At 39.6% G+C, this 14,537-nt stretch overlaps 1 protein-coding gene across 23 annotated transcripts in view; it reads left to right on the forward strand.

Annotated features, from left to right (window-relative positions):
* Nucleotides 1-14,537, forward strand: part of LOC129631040 (zinc finger protein OZF-like) — a 281,286-nt gene that overhangs the window by 211,840 nt on the left and 54,909 nt on the right. For 8 of the 23 annotated variants that reach the window (XR_008703862.1, XR_008703860.1, XR_008703861.1 and 5 more), the window contains exons 8-9: nucleotides 226-352; nucleotides 12,831-12,921. Coding sequence is in view for 12 of the 23 variants with exons in the window: in XM_055551783.1 (XP_055407758.1) it covers nucleotides 226-352; nucleotides 12,831-12,921 (218 nt within the window). In the remaining 11 variants the exon portion in view is untranslated. Of the gene's footprint in view, nucleotides 1-225; nucleotides 353-5,374; nucleotides 8,386-12,830; nucleotides 12,922-13,520; nucleotides 13,599-14,167; nucleotides 14,224-14,537 lie in introns of those variants that run through there. The other 15 variants (XM_055551769.1, XM_055551766.1, XM_055551765.1 and 12 more) reach the window with 7 other exon arrangements.

Genomic DNA, 14,537 nt, shown 5'->3' on the forward strand with positions numbered 1-14,537 from the left:
TGTATTTCATAAGAAAATGAAAAACCTGTATCTATTTGGAGGATATTGTAATCTTTATGATAAAGCATAAGAAATTAAATTAGACAGAGGCAGCATCAAATACCTTTACATGGCTCTGTCACAATACCTACTTCAACTTGATCTTTTCACCTCTACTCATTTTATATGCAAGTAAGAACTCTACTCATGTTCCCCTGGTTAAGTGTTTTTTGTTTCAAACTTAAGGCACAATTGACCCTCAAGGATGTGGCCATTGAATTCTCTCCAGAAGAGTGGGAATGTCTGGACCCTGCTCAGAGGACCTTGTACAGGGACGTGATGGTGGAGACCCTCAGGAACCTGCTCTCTGTGGGTGAGGATAATTTCCTTACAAAAGTTGGGAGGGTATTTTTGCATTTACTGCTCTTGGCCTTTTGGAACTCCCTATCTTGCTTAATGGAGCTCAAAGCCATGTTGACTCAGGCATGAAAACCTTCATGATGTAGGTTTAGGGGTTTAAACATGTCCTTCCTTCAGATGATCTGGCCACTTCACGTTAGGAGTTTTTCCAGCGCTCAATGTCTAACCCCCATCTGGAAACTTTTAAAATATTTTAATTCTCTGTATTCTACTTCTGTGCTTTTGACTCAGTACTTATTTGAAGAGTGTTGGATGATACCTGCATATTACGTTGTTCCCCTCTGAATCAAAAACACGGCAGGCAGTTGATTTTGTGAAACATTTTTCCAGAGCCACCTGTAATGTCCTCACTCTCATGTGAACACAGAGTTGAAATTCTGGAAAAAACACAGCAGTTGACTTTCTGTGCCTCATTTTTTTCTTTTAAAAATTAATTAATTAATTTATTTTTTATTTTGTTGGATCTTCATTGCTGTGTGGGCTTTTCTCTGGATGCAGCAAGTGGGGCCTACTCTAGTTGTGATGTGCAATCTTCTCTTTTTACGGAGCATGGGCTCTAAACTGTCAGGGCTTCATGGTTTTGGCTCCTGGACTTGAGGGCACAGGCTCCATAGTTGTGGCTCAGGGCCTTATTTTCTCCCTGTCATGTGAGATCTTCTTGGATCAGAGTTTGAACCTGTATCTCCTGCTTTGGCACGTGGATTCTTTGCCACTGAGCCACCAGGGAAGCCCCAGTGACCACCTGCTTTGATCCTCAAGAAATGGTTTGAGAATTTTTTCTAGAGATAACATCGTCCAAGTCCACATCCTCATGCAAGGGTATTGACTAAACTGTTGATGCCATATTTTTGATGCCTGGATGCACCATTCTACGTCCACACTTAAGCTTGAAGCATCTTAATGAGAGAGCTTGAGAATTCCCTCTCGGTCCAGTGGTTAGGTGCAGGTTCCATCCCTGGTCAGCGAACTAAGATCCCACAAACCATGGTGTGGAGCCCTCCTCTTCTCCAAACACTGAGACAGTGTATGAGGTGGAGTGATACCTTCAGTGATGACCATCATTTGTTTTTGGCACTGCTGCTTTCATTTTGTACATTTCTATGCATAATAATGGTCTCGATTTTATTTCTTTAACCATCAGGTTTATGTATTTCATGTTACTTATAGTGCTTGTTTTCTGTTTTCAGTATGTGGGTTGGTTGATGGGAGGCGAGCCAGCCCCGTCCAGGTAGAATTGGTGATTAGTTCTTTTTAAATTTTTATTTATTTTTAAAATTTTTGTCTTATTGGTTTATTTTTTGGCCTCACCATGTGGCATGCGGGATGGTAGTTCCCTGACCAGGGATTGAACCCATGCCCACCACACTGGAAGTGTGGAATCTTAACCATTGGATCACCAGGAAATTCCAGTGATTAGTTGTTTTTAGAGTTGTTTACATATTCTTGATATTTTATTATGACATAAATCATTTGCAAATATTTTCTGCCATAGCATAGATTATTTTTCTCTCTACTAGGTGTGATCTAATGCACAGTAGTTTATAATTTCCAGGTAGTTCATATTTCTGTTTTAGGTTTGTCACTGGTGCTTTTCATGCTATGCATAATAAATCATTGGTGACTGCTGTGTCATAAAGCTTTTCCTGCATGTTTATTTCTAGCAGTTTTATGCATTTGGGGCTTGGTTAGGTCTTTTATTGGTTTTGTATATTATGTCAGTTAATGGTCCAGCTAAATTGTTGTGTATTTGGAGAACTGGTTTTCTCCACATTTTCTTTTTTTTAATAGACTGCCCTTCCTCCATTGAGTTGTCTTGACCCCCTTCTAGAACATTGGACCATATATGAAAGATTTTTTTTTTTAATGTCCCTGTACTATTCCACCAGTTGCTCTGTCTTTATCTTTGTACCACATCGTTTTATTAGTACAGGTTTGGAGTAACTTTTGAAATAAAGACCTGCAAGACCTCTGGCTTTGTTCTTTTTAAGCGTGCTTTGCTCTTCAGCATCTTTTGAGATTCCAAATGAATTTGTAAGATGTGTTTATCATTTCTTCAAGAAGTACTATTGATTTTACTAAGCAGTGGGTTGAATCTGTTGATTGCTTTAGTTAATACTGACATCTTGACAATATTGACTTCAAATCCTTGAGTTTAGGATGTCTTTGTGTCAATTGTGTCTTTTCTAATGTTTTTTAGCCATGTTTTTAGTTTGCAGTGTACACATCTTTCTGTCCTCGTATAACGTGTTGCCATAGCTTTTTAAATTCCTTGTTTATCAAGTGTTTTATTATGAAAAGCTGTTGACTTGTGTCAAATGCTTTTTACTGCATTAGTTCAGATAATCATTTTATTTTTTGTTTCACTCCATTAATATACTTTAGTTTGCATATTTTGAACCATTCTTAGATTTCAAGACTATATCACCTTATGGTTGCATATAATCCTTTTAGAGTGGTGTTAATTTTAGTTTACGTTTATTGTGATTTTGCTTCATTTTAGAAATTTTGATCTGTGGTTTTCTTGTGTCTTTGACTGGCATCGGTATTAGAGGAATTCCCGCTTCATAGAGTTTGGAACTTTTCCTTTTTCTTCTGTGTTTTCCAAAAAAGTTGAAGGAAGATTGACCTTAACTGTTTTGAAGTGTTGTCTGCAATTGTGCAGTGAATGTATGTGACTTGCCTCACAATGGTTTTTGATTAACAGTTCCATCTCCTTTCCATGACTAGTTTGTACAGATACTAATTTCTTCCTGGTTCTAATAAAATATATTGGTAGGTTGTTATTCTCTAGAAATTTATTCATTTGTTTGTTCTACTTTATCCATTACCTACACATAGAATTTTCTTAGTGTTTCCTTCTAATTTTCTTGATTTCGGTTGAATCATTTGTAATGTCTTTCTCATGTCTAATTTCAGTAATTTGAGTCTTCGTTCCTTTTGTAAGTTATTTTACATAAGGGTTTGTCAGTTTTGTTATTCTTTTCAAAGAACCAACTTGTGGTGTTACAATTTTATGTAGTTACTATTCGCTATTTCATTGATCTCTAATCCAGTTTTTTCTTCTACCTTCTGTTAGCTTAGGTGTATTGTGTATGCCTAACAGTTTTTATTTGGGTTGAATTTTTATTATCATTTTTTCCTTCAATTTATTTCTGTTCAGTTGATAAACCAGGACTGTTTTGTCTATGTGCTCATTTTTTCTCTTTCTCTGGTTTATTGAAATTTAATTAATGTTTATCATTGTGTTAGTTTAAGATCTATAGTGTAATGATTTGATAGTTCTATTGTAATTACCTTAGTAGGTTACTTAATGTATTCATCTGTGACATAATTCCCCTTTTTTTCTGAATAGTGGTGAGCTGTTTAAGGTCCAGTGTCTTATTAACTTTTAAGCATGTAATGTAGTAGTGATAGCTATCATTGTCATGCTGTACATTAGATTTGTAGAAGTCTTTAACTAAGAACTGTAAATTTATTCCTTTTAGTAATATCCCCCATTCTACTAACCCTCTGAGTTTGTTAACAACTATTCTATGTCGCTCTTAGTTTGCCTCTTGTTTTTTTGTGTGTTTTTCCTAAATTAACTTTATTTTATACATACATGGAATAACTCTGTACTTTTTTTCCTCTGAATTATTTTTACGGAGCATACACCTTCATGGTCCATCTGTGTTGTTGAAAACGCCCAGGATATTTTTATTCTTTATGGGTACATACTGTGTATCTCTCCCAGATTTTTTCCCCATTCATTTGTTGGATTATACAGTTGTTCTGATGTTGTGGCATTTGTGGTTCTTGCTTTAATGAGCATGGCAGTGCAGATATCTTTTAACATAGTGATTTAATTTTGTTTGATATAGTCCCAAAATCTTAACATGCTCCATTATATGATAGTTTTGTTCTTTTTGCAAGATTTTGGGGAACTTTTATACTTTTTGACTTCTTTCTATCTATATGTTTGTGTACAGAAAAAAACACATCCATTTCCTTTTGATGGTCTTTTTCTAGTGTTTCCTTCAGGTTTCAACAAAGATCATTCTTACACATCTCGCACAACATAATATCTGTTCTTAGTGAAAATATGCATGGAAACGGGGCTTGTGAAATATTGAATTTGATAACCTACCTAGCAAATAATGTAACAGATGTACACCTGCTTTATATCTGAAATATCCCATTCTCTTCTCTTTTTAAATCTCTTTCATTTTGGCTACATACCCATAGTATAATTTCCATAGTTAAAAATGGAATAGCTAAACCAATTCTTTTTTCCTTTTAACCTCAGTATTTTTAGTTGCCTGTACTTAGTTTTATTCACACATATATACAGTCATAAGCCATGATATCCTCTGTTTATTATTCCCTGAAATCTACTCAGACCCTTTATCTGTCTTACTCTGTTTTTCATGTTCCCTTGATGCAGATAGAAACACTAACCTTTACTCATATATTTTAATGGTTCTCCTGATCTCCCCAGTTTCCAAGTATTCCTTCACCCATCACTCCACCTTTCTTATTACTCACACTGTAAAAATGATTTCGTTTCATCCCTTGCACAACTTTCTCAGCATACAACTTACTATGTGCAGCTGTGATGACTCAGAAACCATTTTGAAGAGGGATCCCTGAATAACAATGTTAGTTACCAGCTCACTGCTTCTTGCATCACCTATGATTTCCTTTCTAAACTCCCTAGTGTTTGTATGTTTAGTCTTTAATTTCTTTGGGTTTTGTGGTTATGGTGGAAAAGTACCTTTATTTTTGAGAGCTAATATAAGTTTTTCCAATTTGAATGTTATGTCATTGTGTGTTTGAAAATAGACTATCCTAAGCTTGATTTGAATTATGGGTAACCACTGTTTCTATAGTGAAGAATCTTATTCTCTAGTTTTCCTAAAAATTTTTAACATTGTGGTTGAAAAAATATTTATTCATACACTGTAGTAATATATCTGTGATTCTTTATATTTTGTAGCTCTCTCTCATATACACATGATCAAGAAATCACAACTAAAATCAAACATTGATACAGGAGAAAGATTCCAAACAGTGATGTTGGGAAACCATGAAAGCCATGAAATCAAGCATTTTTACCATCAAGAATTACAGGAAAATATGTGTGACCTCGGGTGTCAGTGGAGAGATGATGAAAGAAATTATAAAAATATCCCTACATCCCATAAGGAAGGTGTCACTTATGGAAGAATTCAACCCAGTGGAAAGGATACAGAAAAGAAGCTGATTGCAAATATAGTTGCATTAAGCTCTTGGGATGCACTGTGCATGTTTCAGAGTAGACAGACAATTGATACATTTCATCAAGCTGATGACAACATGAACAGTAGTATGTCATTTTCACCATCTCAGGAAGTTTCTCCTTCTGGCCAATCCAAAATTTCTAATATATATGGGGGTGATTTTATGCATCCTTCAATATTGACACAAGACCAGAAAGCACACGGGGAAAGACCTTACAAATGTAATGAGGGTGGCAAAATCTTTCCTAAGTGCTCAGACTTCAGTAGACATCAGATAATCCATGCAGGAAAAGAATTGCGCAAATGTGACTTTTGTGGAAAGATCTTTAGTCGAAATTCACACCTTGAAGTTCATCGGAGAACTCATACTGGAGAGAAACCTTATAAATGTAATGTGTGTGGCAAGAGTTTTAATCGTAATTCATATCTCACATGTCATAAGAGAATTCATACTGGAGAGACACCTTACAAATGCAATGTCTGTGGGAAAACCTTTCGGTATCCCTCTGGCCTCTGGAGACATGTGATAAAACATACTGGAAGAAAACCATTTAAATGTGATGTATGTGGCAGAGTCTTTAATCAAAATAAAGACCTTGCAGTTCATCACAGAATTCATACTGGAGAGAAACCTTACAAATGTAATGAATGTGGCAAAGTCTTTGGTCAAAAAGCACATCTTAAAACTCATCTGAGTACTCATACTGGAGTGAAACCTCACAAATTTAATGAATGTGTCAAGGTCTTTTGTGATAAGGAAACTGTTAAAAGGCATCAACAAATTCAAACTGCAGTAACAGCATACAAATGTAATGCATGTGGCAAGTACTTTCATCACCAGACTACCCTTATACGGCATCAACATGTCCATACTGGACAGAAACCTTACAAGTGTAATGAATGTGGCAAATTCTTTCGTCAGAAGGTAACCCTTATACGGCATCAATATGTCCATACTGGAGACAAACCATACAAATGTAATGAGTGTGGCAAGTTCTTTAATCAGAAATCCAATCTGGTGCGTCATCAAACGATTCATAATGGTGACAGACCTTACAAATGTAATCATTGTGGCCAGCTGTTTAGTCTGAAAGGAAGCCTTGCAGCTCATCAGAGGATTCATACTGGAGAGAAACCTTACAAATGTAGTGAGTGTGGCAAAGTCTTTAATAGAAATTCAAACCTCGTAGTTCATCAGAGAATTCATACTGGAGAGAAACCTTACAAATGTAATGAGTGTGGTAAGATGTTCAGCAGTAGACCAACCCTCATCAGTCATCAGTTCATTCATACTGGAGAGAAACCTTACAAATGTGATCAGTGTGGTAAAGGCTTTGGTTACAAACAATGTCTTCGAATTCATCACAGATTGCATAATGAATAAGTGGAAGTGAAAGTGATAGTCGCTACATTAATGTAGCCTGTCAGGCTCCTTTGTCCATGGGATCTCCAGGCAAGAATACTGGAATGGGTAGACTTTTCCATCTCTAGGGGATCTCACTTTACCTAATGAGCCACCAGGGAAGTCCACATAATGAATAGAAACATTGCAGATTTGTTGTGTGGAAAAGCCTTTACTCAGATCTCAACCCTACCACACATCAGAAAATCCAGCTTGAGAAACACCATATAAAAAAAAAAAAGGAAAAAAGAAACACAATAAAGTTGTGCTATATGTGGGAAGGTCTTCAAAATTCAAACTTCAGAAAAAATTCAGATCTGAAAATTCACAGCTTACAATTTGTTGGAGAATTCATAGCGGGAAGAAACTGTACAAATATCATGAGTGTTGTAAAGTTTTTTTGCACTCACCACCAGATAATCTGTAATGGGAAGAAACCTTACAAGTTTAATGACCGCCTCTATGTTTAGTCAAAATTCGTACCTTATATATAGTATGCCAGATAATTCATACTGGAGAGAAACCTTTCAAACGTAATGAGTGGCAATTTCTTCGGTGTGCCTTTAAGCCTACAACGTCCCTACAGGTGTTCCATGATCTTGAACATTGAACAGTGTGGTGAAGTGTCAAGGCTTTTACAGGTGTCCATCGTCAGCTTTGTTAGTGTACTTTGTAGAACTGCAGCATCACATCAACTGTAGTGCAAGGACCATAGACACTTGAGATGAGAATGTTTCTGGAAAACTGTGTTTTGCTTTTCTACGTACCCCATACTAAATTTTTCATTTCTGCTGTGCCAATTACTACAAACTGAGTGCCTTAAATAAATAGATTTATTCTCTTCTGTTTCCATTCAAGAATTGTAAATGGATCCAAAGCTCTGTGCTCTTTTGGGTACTCCAGGTCAGTTTGTTTTCTTGCTTTTATGAATTTCCAACATCATTTTCATCCTTTTTCTCATGGTCTTCATGTGGTTTTGCATCACAGGCCCTTTAATCAATGATTTTGTTCAGACGTCCTCTTATCATATGAGCACTTCCTCAACACATTGTTTAAATTAGGTCAGCCTCTCTTTCTGTCATTGTATTAATTCATTACTAGGGTCATATCTTACTTAATGATTGCTGACATTCCCTAATAGAATATAATCTCCTGAAGGCAGGGTATTTTATTTCTTGCTACACCATCAGTGATTTGGACCCAGTGCGGGAAATGAATTGGTTGATAAATTTGAAAAATTGTTTTAGACATTTCTGTTGCATACTTTATAGTCCAAAGAAGAACTTTTATATGTAGTGTGAATATAAAAAATTTGAGTGACCTACTTTATTGTGTGATTCACTTTATTGTCATTCTCTGGAACTGCATTTGCAGTATTTCCAAAGTATGCTTGTACCTTTATCTCATAGGTCAATATTACCAAAAAATGAATATTTAAATTCATTAGATGCAGGTTCACTGATGACCACATAATTCTACAAGAAAGATTATCCAAGATGAAGTTGTGTCTACTGAAAAAAATAGGTCACGATTATGATAGATAAAAAACATTTCCCTTTAGGCAGGAAGAAATGTAGAGCAATACCAGTTTCTGAAATTACTGCACAATACTGTGACTAGCAGGACTTCCCTGGCAATCTAGTGGTTAAGACTCTGCATGTCCAGTGCAGACAGTGCAGGTTCAGTCCCTGGGCTGGGAAGGGGAACTAAGATCCCACGAGCCATGCTGCCTGGTGGGTAGTCAAAAAAAAAGAAATATTCTTCAAATGGAATGGTGGCAACCAAAGTTGTAAAACCTCAAAAGTCAAATTGAAAACTTAGCTTTTGTACCCAGGGATATAAACAAGTTAGGTATAACAAGTTAGGCAAAGTCCCATATGAATTACAAAGCTCCAGAGTGGTCCAAGAGTTAACATACTTGGGAGAGGAGAAAAGCTTAAGTAAAATTTTGATGAAATCATGTGAACAAGCCTTTCATCCACAGACCTAAAAGAGGAACAGTAATCATTTATAAGGTAATGGAGGGGGAGTTGGAAGATTTCTTTCTTGCTGTTTCTGAAGTAAACATATGGGCTATCCTGAGTCTTACTGAAGTTAAAGAGGAAGCGTAGTTCTTAGCAAGTAAGGGGTCTCCTTCCAGAGAAAAGAAAAGGAGTTCTTTTATGTTGGCTATTTTCCAGAGTTACGGGGTTGGAGTAAAGTCTCACATTGTCAGGATGTAATGTGACATCAAGTGAAATTCAAAGACTAAAATGTACACATATATATGAATAATGGAGTAATCAAAAATGTAATAATGATAACAAATATGCCCAAGAACCTCAGCGTTTAAGCTGTTTAATGGTATCAAAGGACCCTGCAGGGGGACCCTGCTTGTTGACATGATTTAAGGTGAGGGTGGGATGATTTGAGAGAATAGCATTGAAGCATATATATTATCATATGTGAAATAGATCACCAGTCCAGGTTCGATGCATTAAACAGGGTGCTCAGGGCTGGTGCACTGGGATGACCCTGAGGGATGGGATGGGGAGGGATGTAGGAGGAGGGTTCAGGATGGGGAACACATGGACACCCATGGCTGAGTCACGTCAATGTGTGGCAAAAACCACTACAGTATTGTAATTAGCCTCCAATTAAAAAAAAGATTTTCTCCTCTCCCAAGTATGTTAATTCTTGGACCACTTTGGAGCTTTGTAATTCATATGAGATTCCTCAGATTGCTTTTGACCTACACTTGCTGGACTACAGTTGATCTCTGTCTCCCAGATTTTAGTGTACTCTAAATGGAAATGAAGTTCTTGATACCATTGGAATGAAAATGCACAATCAGCATGAACAGAATTTTGCATTTCACTTGTTAATTTCCATTGCCTACAAAGACAGTCCTGTCTTTGCTTAACTAAATGACCAGTTCTGGGGGTAGTCAACACCTCCATTGACCCTTCACAGAGCACCTTAGACTCCATCCAATGGCTAAGTTGCCGATCTTTCACTGCCAGTGTACCTGTCTCCACCCACTCATGCCCAGGTGTCTTACTTAATTTACCATGTCATTGTAGGAAATAAATCTTTCCTTCTTTTCACTGCCACAGGGCTTATGGATCTTAATTCCCCAACCAGGAATCGAACTTGGGCCCCTAGAGTGGAACTATGGAGTCCTAACCACTGGACCACTGGAAAATTCCCTAAGTAGCACGGTTTTGAAGTCATTAAGATTAGGTGAATGTGCATATTCATCTTACTGTGAGAATTTCATTTTGAATTTTAAGTGCCTTCATATTTTCATCTTTTTCATGGCATATATATTTTATATCCATTTCTGTAGCCGGCCAGAATCAGGCTTGAATCAGGCTTCCCAGGTAGTTAAGTGGTTAAAAAAAAAAGTCTTCCAATGCAGGTTGGGTCCCTGATTCAGGAAGACCCCCTGGAGAAGGAAATGGTAACCCACTCCAACATTGTTGCCTGGAAAATCCCATGAACAGTGGAACCTGGATGGCTACAGTCCATGGGGTTGCAAAGAGTCAGTCAGGATTGAGTGACTGAGCATGCAGGAGTACATTGGTTATCTACTGCTATGTAGCCAATCAGTATGAAGCTTAGAGGCTTCACAGTGAGCATTTGATGATAGTCCACAGTTTCTGTGCATGTGGGAGCATCTTAGTGGCGTGGGTGTGGCTCAGGGCCTCTTGAGGTTGAAGCCACAGGAAGGCTCCTTCAGGGCTGGATTGGCAGGCTTTTAAACTCCCTCTCCTAGCTGGTGGCGAGGGCCTAGGTCCTTGCCCTCTGGCCCTCTTCATGGGTTCACTTTCCTCAGAACTCCCTCTGAGACAGACAGGGAGAGAGTGGAGTGGAGCCTGGAGCCTTTCATACCTTTATTGTAATTATCCTTGTGTAATATTTTAATGATGAACCATAACAGAGAAAAGGATTTTACTGTGTGTCTAAAATCATCATGACAGGATGCATTACAGATTGCAACCTAGCTCTCCAGATACCATTTTGAAAGAAGGATACCTAAGTTCAAGCAGTTGTTGTATTTTAATGACTGACCTTAACTATATACTTTTACTAGCAAGAAATGCTTTACTTTGCAGCATGAAGAGATTAGAAATACCAAGTGTTAAATATCAGCTTCTAATCAAATTTGGACTGAAAGGATTATTAAAAGTCTATGAAAATCTCTTGGACCTGGTCAACTCTTGCATAGCCTAGTCTCTGTGGACCCAGATACCTCTTGGGTGAGAGACAAGCCAGGAGCTGGGGAAGAGAAACTCAGTTGGATGGGACCTATGCACCCACAGCCTGCCTCGCCCCCATCTTTCCCACCCTCTTCCTGAAGCAAGGTCAAGGGCACCAACTCATAGGAACAATCACTGAGCATGGCACCCCCTGCGGAGACACTCACACATGTGGAAGATGAAGACAGGAAGTCCTGACAATAATGTGCAACTCTAATAAGGACCTCCTTTTTCCTCTTCCTCATTTTACATTTGCTTGCAAACATGTTTAAAGAATGGACCTTACATATTTTTTAGATTTTTACCATACAGCCATTTTAGATTAGGTAGCAAATGTAACTTTTACTTTGTAGATGACATATGAAGAAGCTAGCAAGAGCTGTGTTCATATCTTTATTATGCAGACAATACATAGACAGAATCGGCTTATCTTTACATTTGGGTTCACAGTTAATTTAATCTTTTGTGAACTTCCAGATTGTCCTGGTCTGTGAGCAGGTTGGAAAAGCATTTCCAGACATGAGGTGGAATGAAAGGAGAATAGAGTGGGAGACTGTTAGAATAGCAGGATGGTTCAAGGGAGAGCTGACCTCTTTGTTGGGCTAGTGGCCAATTTTTATAGCCTCCAGACAAAATTCTTACTGGAAGGGGTGGCATTAGGTGATTGATTAGGATTCTATAGGATGAGTAATAGGGTAAGTGTTTTACTTAATATGGGGGTCACAGAACTGGCTGGATTAGACCTGGAGATTCATGACACTTGCTATGGGACTTAGTTCCAGAGATTTTTGTCCTGTGACCTTGGTATAGGGCTCCATGCTGATTATGTAACAAAGTATGTACAGTCTACTCAGGAACTATTTTTATCATAGTATTATTTATTGCTTAGTTTCAATGAAGTACTGAAGCAAAGTTTTCCACTACCTATAAAGGGTACCAAGGGTAAGCTGGACTCATACTGAGAATTGACCACACGTGTTAATTAGAGCCAGTATTGTCATATGGAAATTCTGTTATAGAAATCAAGAGAGAATAAAAAGACTAGAAGATGGACATAAAGGATAAACAGGTGTTCGTGCCTACGGTTTTGGAAACCAGACTCCATCTCTTCAGCACCTATGGGGAGTAGGATCTTGGAAGCCTCTGCTGCGGGAGGCACCGGCCACGGGCCTGTTATGGGAAGCAAAGTCGAGCTGTAAAGGCTCACCTGCGGAGTTCAGGGAGGGGGCACCCCAGGGCAATCCTGACTCGGACCTGAATGATGAGACCAAGGAGTGTACGTGTGCACGCATGTGTGTGGGTGCTTTAAAAATGTTTGTTTTTGTCAACAATTTTTATTATTCACATGTTCCATAGAAACAAGAACGGGGCGGGGGGGGGGCGTCACGGAAGTAGGAAAAAAGATTTTTAATGCAGATTCGCAGTAGCTCTGTATACAACTTGAGGCAGCCAACCCCTCCCTTCTCCCAGTCCCTCCAGTTTACAGGGCGCAAGGCTAAGCTTTTTCCTCGCTCCGCCCCTTGCTGGTAGGCCCCGCCTCGAAAACCCGGCCTCTAACCCGAGGAGCCCAGCCTAATGACCCGGAAGGTGGAGAGCTCGCAGCCAAGGTCACGGTCCTGAGGTAAGTTTCTTCTTTCTACCGTGAACTTGTGCTGTGCGGTACCCCTAGTCCTCAAGGTGTGGGAGTCGCTAGGGATCTAACATGCCAGGACCCGGCCCTCCGCCCCAGAAAATCTGGACTTCGCCGTTTCGGGTCTGGTATCTTTTCTTTTTGGTTTGAAGTCGCTCTGGGCCGGTCCTTGCCCTTGAATTTTCTGCTTTCGTCCCACGTAGACAACTGCCTTTCAAGACTCTTTCCTCATAAAATCCTCTACTGACCCCCGCGCCCCACCCTCACCCCATGTAAAATACTCGTCCGCGGGGTGGATTTGCGCCCCCCAACCTTGAACTCTCGGTCGCTGGAGGCAGCGCCGGCCGCTCTGCTGCCGCAGAGGCCGCGTCTTCCGCCTTCGCCTGGGGGAAGGTGAGCTGGGCGGGTCGTGTGATACCCTTGCTCTTCGGTCCCCAGGATCTCTCCACCCCTCGTTAGAAAGTGGTCCTTTCCGGAAGGCGGGCCTTTTGTACTTGGGTGAGGGAGTATCAGGAAAAGGAGAGACCGAGGGAGAAGTAGAAAACCTGAAGGGAAAAGAGTGAGGGAAAACGAGTGGGAACGTAGAGGGTCGCTGAGAGACAGGCGAAGAAGCAGTAACCTGAAAGTGGGACGTCGCATCTGCAAGATTGCAGGGCAGCATAAGGAAGGTAACCCGGATCAGCGTGAAAAGGCGGGATCCCAGAGGACGGTCATTTCATGAAAAGAGTAATAGGAAATGTTAGAAGAGTTGGAACCTTGGCCTTCAGAGCCATGTGGTGCTGGGAGAAAAAGTGGACAGAGGGTGACAAGAAGAGCAGAGGGAAAGAAGGAGCTGGAAGGAAGCATCGCCACCTGGGGTCTCTGAGGAGGAAGGGAGTGTATCCGGAGGGCTGAGAAGGAGCGGAGATGGGGGAAGAAAGAGGCAGAAACAGAAATTTTATGACAGTCAGAAAGGGTGGGAGAAAGCCTCAAGAGGCAGAACAGCTTGCACAGAGGGGCAGGACAGGTGTGAGGGAAGAAACAAAGAGGAGGCCAGAAACAGCAGGAGAGCAGAGGAGAGCAAAAAATACATGCGACCAATGAAACAGGGAGGCAGGTAAACAGAGTAAAATGGAAACACCTAGTAGTTCAGGTGGGGGGAAAACTGGATCCAAATGGGTGATGGGTTGTTTTGATATGGATCATTGAGTTGTAACATTGATATGTGTCCAATTACGGCTTTTAAAATTTGTTTCAGATTTTTTTCCTGGCATGAATGGCTTCTTCTCTTCTTATATATGTAAAGTTTCTTTGGTAAGTAGTACATAATTTTAGGAGAAGGGCCTGGCAACCCACTCCAGTATTCTTGCCTGGAGAAATCCCATGCACAAAAGAGCCTTGGGAGGCTACGGTCTATAGGGTCTCAAAGAGTTGGACACAACCGGAGCTATTTAGGATGCAGGCAGGCACCTAATTTTAGAATATGTTGATGGGTAGTTGGCAGAAATGTCAATGATCTTCTGTACTAACAGTCAAAATCTAGTTTTACGGGTTAGCCTTGTATTGTTTTCTTCCTCTTCCTGTGAGCTAGTAAAATTGTGAACTCTGAGGTGATATGAAGGTGTTTC

This window comes from Bubalus kerabau, chromosome 17, assembly GCF_029407905.1.
Source record: "Bubalus kerabau isolate K-KA32 ecotype Philippines breed swamp buffalo chromosome 17, PCC_UOA_SB_1v2, whole genome shotgun sequence".
Taxonomy (NCBI): Eukaryota; Metazoa; Chordata; class Mammalia; order Artiodactyla; family Bovidae; genus Bubalus; species Bubalus kerabau.